Below are 11,180 nucleotides of genomic sequence, written 5' to 3' on the forward strand. Positions count from 1 at the left end.
CAGTCTGCCCCCCACTTTACCACTCATTTGGTTTGGCATCTCGCTTATCAAGGTTTTCAGGGTATTTGAGTGGAGCTCTGTACGGTGAAGCTAGAATTGCCCACCCAGTCCATGAAAGCTGTTCGCATCTGCGGGGATGTCAGATTTTCCACCCTCACCAACCAAAGTCCGATTTGTTCTAGCACCAGAGTCTCTTTGGACCTGCACTCGACTGGTAGCAAGATAACCGCTCCAATCTTGACGTTGACGAATTCTATGCACCATGTCTGTGCCAAGTTTCATCACTGCCCCTGAATTCGAAGGTGGACCTCCTCAGGGATTGAGTATCCCCTTCCGACTTCGATGGTCAAAGACACACCCTCCCAAGGAGCCAATCGTGACCTTCAAGGGCAGAACGGTGCTCGTCACTGGCGCCAACACAGGATTAGGCTTCGAAGCGGCAGTCAAGTACGCTGCATTTGGCGCGGACAAGATCATCCTCGCCGTCCGCTCCATTGAAAAGGGCGAGGAGGCCAAGAAGCGCATCGTCGAGCGAACCGGTCGGGATGCCACCGACATATCCGTTCTGAAACTCGACCTGGGGGAGTACTCGTCGGTCAAGGATTTTGTCAGCGCCCTGCACGAGGTCACGCCCACGCTAGACGTCGCATTACTCAACGCCGGCCTCGGAAACCCAACGTACGAAAAATCCTCGGCGGGGTGGGAGATGGCCGTGCAGGTCAACGTCCTCTCCACCGCCCTCTTGGCCATGCTGTTGCTGCCCCTGCTTCGATCCTCTGCTGCAGCCTCGGGTGCAAAATCGCACTTGACTTTTGTGAACAGCTTCGCGCACACCTTGGTCCCCAGGGACTTTCCGTTGATCGAAGGGAGCATCCTCAAGACGGCCACCGACGAGAGCAGTTGGAATGCGTCCAGCAGTTATAACATTGTGAAGCTACTCGCAATGGCCTCGGTGCAGGGTTTTGCACGCATGGAGGCCGGCGAGGACCAGCAGCGAGTCATTGTGAATTCCGTGTGTCCCGACCTGTGCGAGACCGATCTGGGTCGCAAGTTCACAGGCTTCATATCAAGCATCGGGAAAGCCATTTTCTACTACTTGTTTGCCCTCTCTGCCGAGGAGGGTGCACGATGCCTGATCGGTGCAACGGCTTTGGGGCCTGAGAGTCACGGCCGGTTTTGGCATCACGACTTTTTATATCCGTAAGGCGCCTGCTCAAGAGTCCGATTTACAACTGCTTCAAAATGTTATCAGTTCAGGTACACAGTTTTAGCAATCAGCTAACATGTCTTTTTGTCAACAGATTCGGTGAGCTTGCCCAAGACCAGGCTCTTATGAAAAAGACGTGGAACGAGATTATAGAGGCGGTTGGTCGAGACGAGCCTGAAATACTACAATTGTGTCGCACCACTTGACAGTCGATGGCAGATTGAGCTATGAACCGAGTTGAAAGAACAGACTGTTATGTCTATTGGGAAGGAAGTTTATAGTCGTAAACTAGTCGTGCCTGGACTTTTTCTTCACCTTCACCCTTAGTGGTAGTACAGTATTTACAAAATCGTCTTTCTCCGTCTATCTCCTGAAAGGCCCACAAGGCTGTTGTCTTCCAACCTGTATTGACACCCTCCGTCATTTCCTTGAGTGCCACCCGCTTATCTGTGGTGCTTGGCTCCTCAATAACGTTTCCCATAGTGTCTTCTTTCGTAATCTCAGACATTGGGACGTACACAGCTCTCATGGACATGGCACCGAAAATCGGGACCTTGTCCGTCCTTGTTTCGCCGTCAAGGATGTAGCTATTGTCCGTGTCAAAGCCACCAGGTCTGACTGTCTGCTTGACGTCGATGACAGTTGTAGGACGTTCTGGTGGTTCTGGTTCTTTCTGGACCATTGTGAGTTCCAGAGAGGCATATGAAATCACTTGTCGGATGATCCATGGGATGTTTTGCTGCGGAAAATAACAGGCCAGTCGTTAACATGATTGCTTCAGTAAACACCATCTGCTGAAGTGAGCCAAGGACTGCTTACCGCCATGAATGTTGGACTTAGGTCATCCGATAGTGAAGAGTTTAGGGACCAAGTGCCCGTCATATTCAAGATACTCGTACCGTCGGGTGCAGCCATCCTTGCTTTTTCAGAGTTGAGTAATTTCTTGAACTGCGTAGCGGTGGCTGGTCTTGTTGCACTGCTTTAGGAACTTTGTGCTTTATTGCCCTTGCTGACCCAGCCTTTATTATCGAAATTTCAAGTTGGACTTTGGTTGGCTGACTCTTTTCGGTTCATATCGGACTCGGCATACCGACTGGGTGAAACGACTGCCACCGGAGCTGCCGAACCAAGGCCGAAAGTATCGATCTTTTATCAGTCAACCGGTAATTACCAGCCCAGGCAATAATTCAAAGGTGACACCAGCTTAGCTTCTCGCAATCATCGCGTTCTTGGAAAATTGTCTATCCTACCTTTTGGCTGCAATTGCATCACTATGATGACTCCAACCGAACTTATTACGCATTACCGTATAGTGCAGCACTCTTTTGCACCGCTGCGGCTGTCGTGGTGGGAAACCAACCGAGTGATTGCTGTGCAGATATGGAGAGACTCTTCGTTTTTCACCAGAATTCTAATTGCATTTATTGGACTTTGCCTGTTGTCCATATTCTCCCGGCTGACCCGACCGCGCTCTCTGCGGCGGCTTGGAATTCCCGGCGCAGTCCAACCTAGATTTAGCACCTGGAGCCTGGACTTCAAAAAGGTGCTGGAAGACAGTGCTAAAAAGGTGTGTTGTGCTTCGTGTTGTTCTTTGACACCTTCTTGCACGTTTTTACGCCCCTTGGCCTAACATTGTCTGGGCACAGTATCCAAACAGCCCGTTTTGCCTCAACGCGTTCGGCACCGAATACGCAGTCCTGCCGTCAAAGTGCTATGACGAGGTCAAACGCCTTCCAGAGCATCAGGCATCTGCCTTTGCCTTTTTCAGGGAAGCTTTTCATGGCGCGTGGACTGGCGCTGGAGTGCAAACGCCAGAATTGGGCAGGTATGTTGAATGATTTGTTGTCCGGACCCCATCTGAACCAGCTATTTCTTTGACAGGAACAGAATGATTAACAATGTTACCAATCAAAACAACAAAAAAAGAACAATTGCCGTGGAGCTGACTCGCGGTATTCCATCCCTCGTACATTGGAGACAAATGGACTGCGCAGAAGCCTTCAAGATGTGCATAGGAGAACCTTCAGAGTGGCGCGAGATTCAACTCTTTGAGGCAATCCAGAGAATTGTAATATCCGTCAATTCCAGCTCTTTTGTCGGCAGGGAACTTGGCACAAATCAAAATTGGCTTCGTCTCATCTACAACATGCCGTTGCAGCTCGGTATTCCCACCGTCATCCTGGGTTGGACCCCATTCCTCCTGCAACCACTTCTCAAGCCCTTCCTTTTTGCTCCACTCAGGATGACGCAAAGAAAAATCAAGAGCATGCTGAGGCCAGTCCTCGAGAACGATGTGCAAGAGTACGAGGCCAGCAGCGACAAGAAGAACCTGCTCAGTCCCAAAGAGCAAGGCAAGGTGCAGCTTACTGGCTGGCTGCTCTCGCGCTACAAGGGCAAGCTGGACTTTGAAGTTCTCCTTCAGGACTTTATCACCGTCTTGTTCGAATCTACCCCCTCGACGGCCTCGACCCTCTTTCATGTTGTGTGCGAACTGGCTGCAGATCCGGCGCTTCAGGACATGTTGCGACAAGAATTAGAAGAGCATACGGATAATGGCAGCTTACCCCAGACTCACCTCAATGAGCTACGCAAGATGGACAGCGTCATGCGGGAGTCTGCTCGTGCCAGCCCGTTCAGCTACTGTGAGTATCCTGCCAACCACACCTCTCTCTCTTTTTCTTTTTTTTTTTTTTTTTTTTTTTTACGGTTTCGCAGCAACTAACCAAAAGGATCCATACCCTCCAGTGGTGCTCTACCGCAAGCTCTCAATCCCCACCAAGCTCTCCATGGGCCCGGAGCTGCCAGCCGGCACAAACATTTGCGTCGACGCTCACCACATCAACACTTCGCCAGACCTGTGGGACCAACCGCACACGTTTGACGGGCTGAGGCACTACAGGGCGCGCCAGCAGCCGCAAAACGAGAACCGCTACAAGTTTGCCAATCTGGGATCGGACGCTCCCAGCTGGGGCGACGGACTCCAGGCGTGTCCCGGGCGCATGTTTGCCGACAACACCATCAAGATCATCCTGACGCATCTGCTGCTCAACTACGACGTGAAGCTGAGGCCTGGGGAGTCCAAGCCCGAAAAGGGGGCCATGCCCAACGGGTCCATCGTCCCTGACGTGTGGGCAAAGGTTCTTTTCCGGTCGAGAGCAAGTTCTGCCGTGAACGAGGGGAAGAAATAGCCTGCATGGGCTCGGTTCTGGTAGTGGATTTTATACCAAGTCCCACAAGATTGCTCCAAGTGTTGCCTATTTTGCATGTGGTGGCTTCTCTGCTGTAGCTCATTAGCATTGGTTCTCAGTATGGGCTTTCATATTCACATCCATGAAAGCCTTTGATGCCAAGGTTGGGTAGTGGTACTGGAGGGATAGGGACATGCTTGCTTACGCACTAAATGCTACTAAAACTTTGCAAGGCATTCCAACCTGGGTGGGTAAGCAGTGGATAGAACGAATTATTTGTAGGAGGTGGGGGCCGGCCCGGCCCAAAGTTGAAGACGGATACTCTTTGGCCAGTGGTGCGAGCCGGTGGGTAAAACCGTAAAACCCGTAAAACTTGCAACACTCTACTGCAATCGTTCTTGTTCTTTTTGTTTTTTTTAATTGATGTATCAGGCTACCAACATAATTCAAGGATTTCTGATCTTCTTTAGCAAGCTGAACTTTTCTAGAAATCTCAAAAATTCACTTCATAAATTTGTAGCTCAGCCGGTGACCCGTTCAAGCTGCGCCCGCCAGCCTATGGGTATGGTGAGCAGCGGCATCGACGGGCGACCAGCTATTAGTACATGCCCTTGTCGCAATTACGCAAAAGCCTCCTGACTCTGTCGCCCAAGTCTCCCACAGCACCGATGCCCGTTCCACCATCCTGGTTCGAGAGCTCGTGGCCGTTGAGCGCAAGCATGCTCTTCAGTGTAGCCAGCGTAGCTCTTTTATGGTGCGAGAGGCGGTCGTGTTGTTTTACTTCCTCTTGTTGCTGCTGATGATCCTCATGGCCCGGGTGGTCTTCCATAGCAGTGGCCCATGCCGCTCTCATCCGGTCCAACATGTGCGTCATGATCTCGAGTTGTACCCGCAGCCCGAGCACAAACGGCATGTTGAGCGGCAAGGTATCCTTGTTGGGCAAAGGTGAACAAGTCGTGGCCCTCTTGTGCGGGCTCGTCAGTTCCGACTCGGGGGTGCCCGAAGGGGATGATCCGCAGGCGCGCAGTGCGTCGTGGATGCGGGAGAATGTGTATCGGTAAACTGATAGGATCCCCACGTGACATGTTAGAATGGTTGTTATGGTCGGCAGGTCGACGACCGAGGTTTCCGAGGGCGAGGCAGTGTGTTGGCGGCCAGTGAAATTGGCAGAATCTTCCAAGTGTAGACTCCTCCCGGCTAGGCCCAGGAGATGCTGCGCCAGGACGGAATTCGATTTGTGCTGGGTTCTGCTCGGAAACTGAAACTGTGGGCCTTGTTGGTTCGCCATCGACGCCGGCGGGCTGTTTCCTGAGTCCTCACAGCCGGTCCACAAGAAGGAAAGAGTCGAGATGAGACCCAACAGGCACTCGGAGGCGTAAATCAAACGTTGTATTATGTTGGCTCGCGGTCCTGTTGGTTCCTTGACCGACTCGGAAAAGATGAAGGGTGACAATATCGCCTCTGCTAGATCCTCATCGGTTACGCAGTGAAGCTGAGTAAATAAAAAGCAATGGAGGTCTAGTGCTCTCTTTCTGACGGATTCCAGGGATGTAGGTGAGCTTGGAAAAAGGGTCGCGCCTTGCATGCCTAGATCTCCGCTCTCGGGATGAACCTGCATTATCGATTTCTCGTATCGACATTTCGGTGGGTGAATGGAGCCGTCCCCTCTGCTGCTAGGATCTACACCAAAAGGGTAGCAATAGCCCATCTCGGTCGCGCTGAGGCCAGTCCCGGCGAAGGTGCTGAATCCTGTAGACATATCGGGTACGCCAGTTATGGTGTAGTGTGCACCCCCATAAGGTCCCGAGTCGAAATCGAAGGTGTAAGAGTCGAGAAGCGGCGTGTTTTCACCAGTCCCGATGGACTTATCCGAAAAGAAACCCGCCTTGCCAATATCCTCCATTGTCAGACCCCGAGCCCTGGACGGAGAGGGCCAGGAGCGTGGAGTAGAGTCGTCAACTTCATCGTCAGATGCAGGGCTTTTTCTTTTCAGGCCATACTGCTCGTTGCCATGAGGCACGTTGGGTCTGGTGATTTGACAAAGTGCCTTTGCTCTGGCACAGCGACTGCATTTGCTTAATGATGCGGCCAGGTGTCCATCGGTAATGCTTGGCTCACGTTCGCACTTGAGCTTGTGTTTGTGGCATCGATCACACGCGGATCGACGCGCCTGGGCGGAATGCAGTTGATAATTCGAATCCATCAACATGGCAAAAGTTGTAGGATAATCTGGAAGGAAGATGTTTTGGAATTAATTGTTGGGATTAATGAAAGTGATAATCATAAGACGGGTAGGGTTGAAAAAGTTCAACAGAACGCTAATGATCAGGTCAAATTCAAACTTTGGACGTGATGGGTGCGATATAAGACTGTTTATTTGGCCTTGGAGGTGGGGAGGGGTTTCTTTCACTGCCTCCCCATTGAGACTCAAACGACAAAAGGCAGATGAAAATGACCTAGTCACACCTTGCATATACTGATCTGCTTTTCAAAGTTATCTCGGTGACAAAGCCGAAGAATTACTCGATGTACCAGTTCCTAATGGAAAGTTAAGTTCAACTGACTGCCGCAAGAAAAAAACAAACCCTAATCACATCTATGAATCGTTTACTTAAGCACTACTAGTGAGTAGATTCAAGCATGTCGGCAAACGAGTTTGAAGTGCAAACGATCAATAAGGTTATCAGGCGTTCCCAACTTCAAACAACCCGCGGAGGCTTAGTCTTGTACGTGGATAAGCCAAGGCCCTGGATAAAAGGGGGAATATTCCGGCCAGCCTAGCCCGCTCGATGATATAATTAGTCTGACATGACAAATTATTTAGTTTCGTTTCTGATGCAGGTGACACCTGTGAATATAACGTTATCATGGCCTAAGCCAATCCTGGATCTAGCAGCGGCCTTGGCCGCCGAGCTCCGGTGTCTAAGCCCTTTCCAACCAATATATATCCATCAGCCGCCAGCCTTCATTACAAAGCTAGGAAGTGCGAGCTGTCGGAGAAATCACAGCAAGAGCGAAGGGAAGTACATGGCTATGGATAATGCGCTTGTTTAATTTTGATAAAATATCTGAAATATCAACCGAATAAGTACCTTGGATCTCTCCGTTTGGCACTGGTAGCCAGCTCCGAGGGTGGCCAATCAACGTCTCCGGGCAACTGGGTGATACCACCTACCAGCAACGGCGGGTATCGCCGACCATCAATGGTGGTAACAATCCAAACAAAACGATAAAAGCGTACAGCATAGCCTGAGTCATCTTATATACAGACTGACAATCCCCTTTGAGCGGAACTTGAGCGGAATTTGAGCGGAATTTGAGCGGGATCATGGGTTGCGCTGTAAGCAAAGCAATTCCGAGCACTATGGCGTAGCCTTTTCTCCATTTTCAGACTCGTGAGAAGCAATCATCGTTTTGAACTTTAAACATGGACTTGTTCAGATCGAATAAACATGTTTCTGGAAAGAATACCAATTTATATAGTACAGCGAACCCCCTGAATCAATCTGAACAGCAGGGCGAGGCCAAAAGTAGACACCAGGTAAAATGCACTCACTCTAATAGCTTCGTGAGGCTTTCTTGCACACATGAATCGCCCGGAGATTTTATCCGAAAGTGGAAAATCTAAGGTAAATTCTAGTATCAAGAAAATACAATGGGGTGAACTTTAGCATGCAGCAACCCCCTCCCTCCCTCCCATGCACGGCTACGTCGCCTTGCAAGCGCCATGTGCAATAATCTGAACCAATAGCCTCCCGGCACTGCCTCCCACGCCATCTGAACAATTCTACTCGGATCTTCACTCGTAGGGGCCCGACCGATCGCACCCTGAGAAATATTACCGACTTGAGACTACCACAGTCTTGCCACCTCGCTCACCTTTCCCTATCTGTAAAGGAGAAATTACTTCGGGCGATGCAGTATCCATTCTTTCGGGACCAATGTTGGGGCAAGCGTATATCAGGCGTGTAAGTCCTATTCACATTGCGTTGTGGCTTGGGTCATCCTAGCTTCCTTACCCGGCCTCCAACTTTGACCAACTCAGTATTAGTCTAAAACTAGGTCTAGAAGTAGATTAGTCTAGAATAGTATGTAACAAATACGTGGGGAAAGTTCAAGTTGGCGCGTTACAACCTACGACCGCCAACACCACTCTGAACAAGCTATGATTAATTAGCATTTGCATTTTTGTGTTGTGCCCCACGTGTAAGAGTAGTTTCTTCTTCACCTTGATATTTCTTAAAAGTATAAGTACATATAGACATGTAAAAGCGCAAATACTACAATGGAGATAAATGGTAAAATGGTGCAGGAAACAGTGATGCCCTGTGTAGCAGTTGTTTGGTGGTTTATTATATGGGAGGGACACTTTGGGGTTAAATAAAATCACAATTATCCCTGAAAAGATGAACTCGAGGCCCTAAAACAGAAAAACATTCGAATCTGCCCTGCACCTACACGTAGATTCAAAAGCCTAATCAAGTAGGTACCTCGTCCTTGTTCCCCGCGGGATTGTCACCTCACCGTAGAATTGGCACGTTTTGTACCCGAGGCTACGGAATTTTAATATTTTCAAAGGAACAAGGCCAATCCTGGCCGGTACATTTATTCAGAGGGAAATATGTCAGATTGGCCGAGGCCGTCAACTTAGGAATTTGTGCAGGTGGCAGCTTGGTAGCGTAACTGATTCAAATACCCGACATTTTGAGTTTGCAGCTATGTCAAGTACTGGCAGCGGTTTGACTGCCGGAAGGGGGGGTGGGTGGCCATATTCCCACCCCACCCCCATTCCTGTAGTACCAGGCACCCGGAGCAAATATACACGTGTATGTTGTACGGTGGTATGCCAATAAAAGGTTTAAAGCCATCATGAGTCTGTCAGTCACCTCTTCTTTTGAAACGCGCCCAGACATCGGAACGCCGACTCTGTCTCCATGAGCTTATCCTCAAAGCCTACGCACTTCCAGCAACCGATCAGGCCGTGCGGGTCATATTTCCGCTTTACCTGTACCAGCCTGGCGTAGTTCTCCTCGCCCCAAAACTCCTTGGCCCAGTTCCTGGTCCAGGGATCGGCCTCGTTGGGGTACATGCTACCCTCCGGGGCCAGATCGGTCAGGTTTTTCGAAACCTCCTGCACCGCGGCCGCGACCCGCATGCGCTCCTCGAGGCCGGCGTCATTGGAAGACCAAGAGATGGATGTGCCCACCAACCAGTAACTGTCGCGCCACGACGGGTGTACGGCGTTGGAGCCCGGTTCGTAAGGGAACTTGTTGGGTGTCGTTTGGAAGATGAACGTGTCATGGCCGGCGGCTTTGATGTCTCGAAACGTCTTGGTCATGGCGGCCCGCCCCTCTTCGCTTTGATGCAGGCGCTTCGGCAGGGTGCGAAAGGTGGCAAAGGTCGCGGCGCCGGTGCCGGTTGAGCTGGCGGCCTCGACGTACTTGGTGTAAAAGGCGTAGAAAGAAGGTAGACTCTCCAGGACAACGGTTCCACCCTGAGCGGATACGTAGTCGGCCACCTCTTTCATGGATTGTTTTGCCGCGTCCACCGACATGGCCGGGTTGACAAGAGCAAGGGTGGACATGCTCATTGGGCCTCCCCAGCCTTCCTCGGCCCAGATGTTAGTGTGTTTCATAAGCAGGGAGAGGAAGGGACCAGTGTTGGCACCGGTAGAATTAAAGCTCATCAAAGCCAGCGTCAGAGGCATGACGGGCTCTACCTTGAAAGTGGCATTGAGCACTACCCCAAAGGTGGCACTACCAGCTCCACGCAGCGCCCAAAAGAGGTCCGAATTCATATGGGCGTTGGCTATGCGAAGCTCGCCATCTGGCGTAACAATGGTCGCTTCCAACATGCGGTCTGCGCCCATGCCATACGTTGGTGTCAGGGTGCCGTGTCCACCAAGAAGACTATACCCGCCGGCCGCCGCAACGGTGCCGGACGAGCCGCCGATGAATGTGACATTGTGTCTGTCGGCAAATTTGTAAACTTCTCCGAGGTTCGCGCCGCCACCGACCGTCATAGCGGCGATCGGGGATGAAGAGCCCCCGACAGGGGTAAAGGATGGATTGAATGCAATGTCGTTCAGCTGACGGGTCCACAGCGCCAAGGAGCCTTTGAGGCTGCTGCGTGCGGCGTAGTCATGGCCAGTGGCCTTTACCGAAAGCGGCATGCCGGTGCGATGCGCAAATCTGAACGCAGCCTGCACATCTTCGGCTCTTGATACGGCAATGTACTTTTCGGACAGCATCCCAAGGTTGCAGGGACCCGTGAGGGGAGCCGTACCGCTGGTGTTTTTGCCATTTGTTGAAAAAGTGTCTGCTGAAAGTAGACACTGGTCTGTGACGTTGGATGCGCAAGCCTCGTTGTACGAGTGGACGAACCCAGCGTACGCGGCTGTTTTGAAAGTGCTGTTGAGATAATGTTGTTTTGTTGTGCTACATTCTTCAACGTTTGGCTCCACGGATTTTCCTTGAAAAGTAGAGAAACAAGGCCGGGCAAGCGGCTCTGCCGTGAAAAGCCTCCCTTCTACGGCCTTTTGTAACTCTTGCCAGTCAGCCGCAGAAGGTGCACCCCGAACAAGAGGCTGGGTGCAAAAGTTCAGGCTGAGAATAAATGCCGAGATAATTGAACGCATCGCGGAAACTTTGACGGATGAAGCTTTTCTTTGGAACCACGATTATGTTCGTCCTGCAGGTTAAGGCTTTTTTGTCTGAAGTAGCATCTACTGTACTATTAAACAGATGAAGAAGTCATGCGAGATAAAAAAACAAACATCCACTTGT

The 11,180-nt window shown here is 50.9% G+C and overlaps 5 protein-coding genes across 5 annotated transcripts; 2 read left to right on the forward strand and 3 right to left on the reverse strand.

The window, feature by feature from the left end:
• The first annotated feature begins 172 nt into the window (after nt 1-172).
• Nucleotides 173-1,570, forward strand: MGG_08389 (uncharacterized protein). Its single transcript, XM_003715622.1, has 2 exons — nt 173-1,200; nt 1,302-1,570. The coding sequence occupies exons 1-2, from the start codon at nt 263-265 to the stop codon at nt 1,411-1,413; spliced, it is 1,050 nt and encodes a 349-aa protein (XP_003715670.1). The 5' UTR covers nt 173-262; the 3' UTR covers nt 1,414-1,570.
• Nucleotides 1,467-2,122, reverse strand: MGG_15096 (uncharacterized protein; the record flags this gene model as incomplete). The annotated part of the gene is made up of 2 exons (XM_003715623.1): nt 1,467-1,946; nt 2,027-2,122. The coding sequence occupies 2 exons, from the start codon at nt 2,120-2,122 to the stop codon at nt 1,467-1,469; spliced, it is 576 nt and encodes a 191-aa protein (XP_003715671.1).
• Nucleotides 2,123-2,480: 358 nt separating this feature from the next.
• On the forward strand, nt 2,481-4,395 carry MGG_08387 (cytochrome P450 oxidoreductase GliF; the record flags this gene model as incomplete). The annotated part of the gene is made up of 4 exons (XM_003715624.1): nt 2,481-2,774; nt 2,854-3,032; nt 3,134-3,849; nt 3,953-4,395. 4 exons carry the CDS (start codon nt 2,481-2,483, stop codon nt 4,393-4,395), a joined length of 1,632 nt encoding a protein of 543 aa, XP_003715672.1.
• A 598-nt stretch (nt 4,396-4,993) lies between these two features.
• On the reverse strand, nt 4,994-6,298 carry MGG_08386 (uncharacterized protein; the record flags this gene model as incomplete). Its single annotated transcript, XM_003715625.1, has 1 exon — nt 4,994-6,298. The coding sequence occupies one exon, from the start codon at nt 6,296-6,298 to the stop codon at nt 4,994-4,996; it is 1,305 nt and encodes a 434-aa protein (XP_003715673.1).
• Nucleotides 6,299-9,277: 2,979 nt separating this feature from the next.
• On the reverse strand, nt 9,278-11,032 carry MGG_15927 (uncharacterized protein; the record flags this gene model as incomplete). Its single annotated transcript, XM_003715626.1, has 1 exon — nt 9,278-11,032. One exon carries the CDS (start codon nt 11,030-11,032, stop codon nt 9,278-9,280), a length of 1,755 nt encoding a protein of 584 aa, XP_003715674.1.
• Nucleotides 11,033-11,180: the final 148 nt, after the last annotated feature.

The sequence above is a fragment of the Pyricularia oryzae genome, chromosome 2 (genome assembly GCF_000002495.2).
Source record: "Pyricularia oryzae 70-15 chromosome 2, whole genome shotgun sequence".
Lineage (NCBI taxonomy): Eukaryota > Fungi > Ascomycota > Sordariomycetes > Magnaporthales > Pyriculariaceae > Pyricularia > Pyricularia oryzae.

Excerpts from the sequence above, each read along its gene's own strand:
- MGG_08389 (XM_003715622.1), top strand. The coding sequence starts at position 263 with ATGTCTGTGCCAAGTTTCATCACTGCCCCTGAATTCGAAGGTGGACCT. Across the intron at positions 1,201-1,301 it reads CATCACGACTTTTTATATCC|ATTCGGTGAGCTTGCCCAAG; the intron begins GTAAGGCGCCTG and ends TTTTGTCAACAG.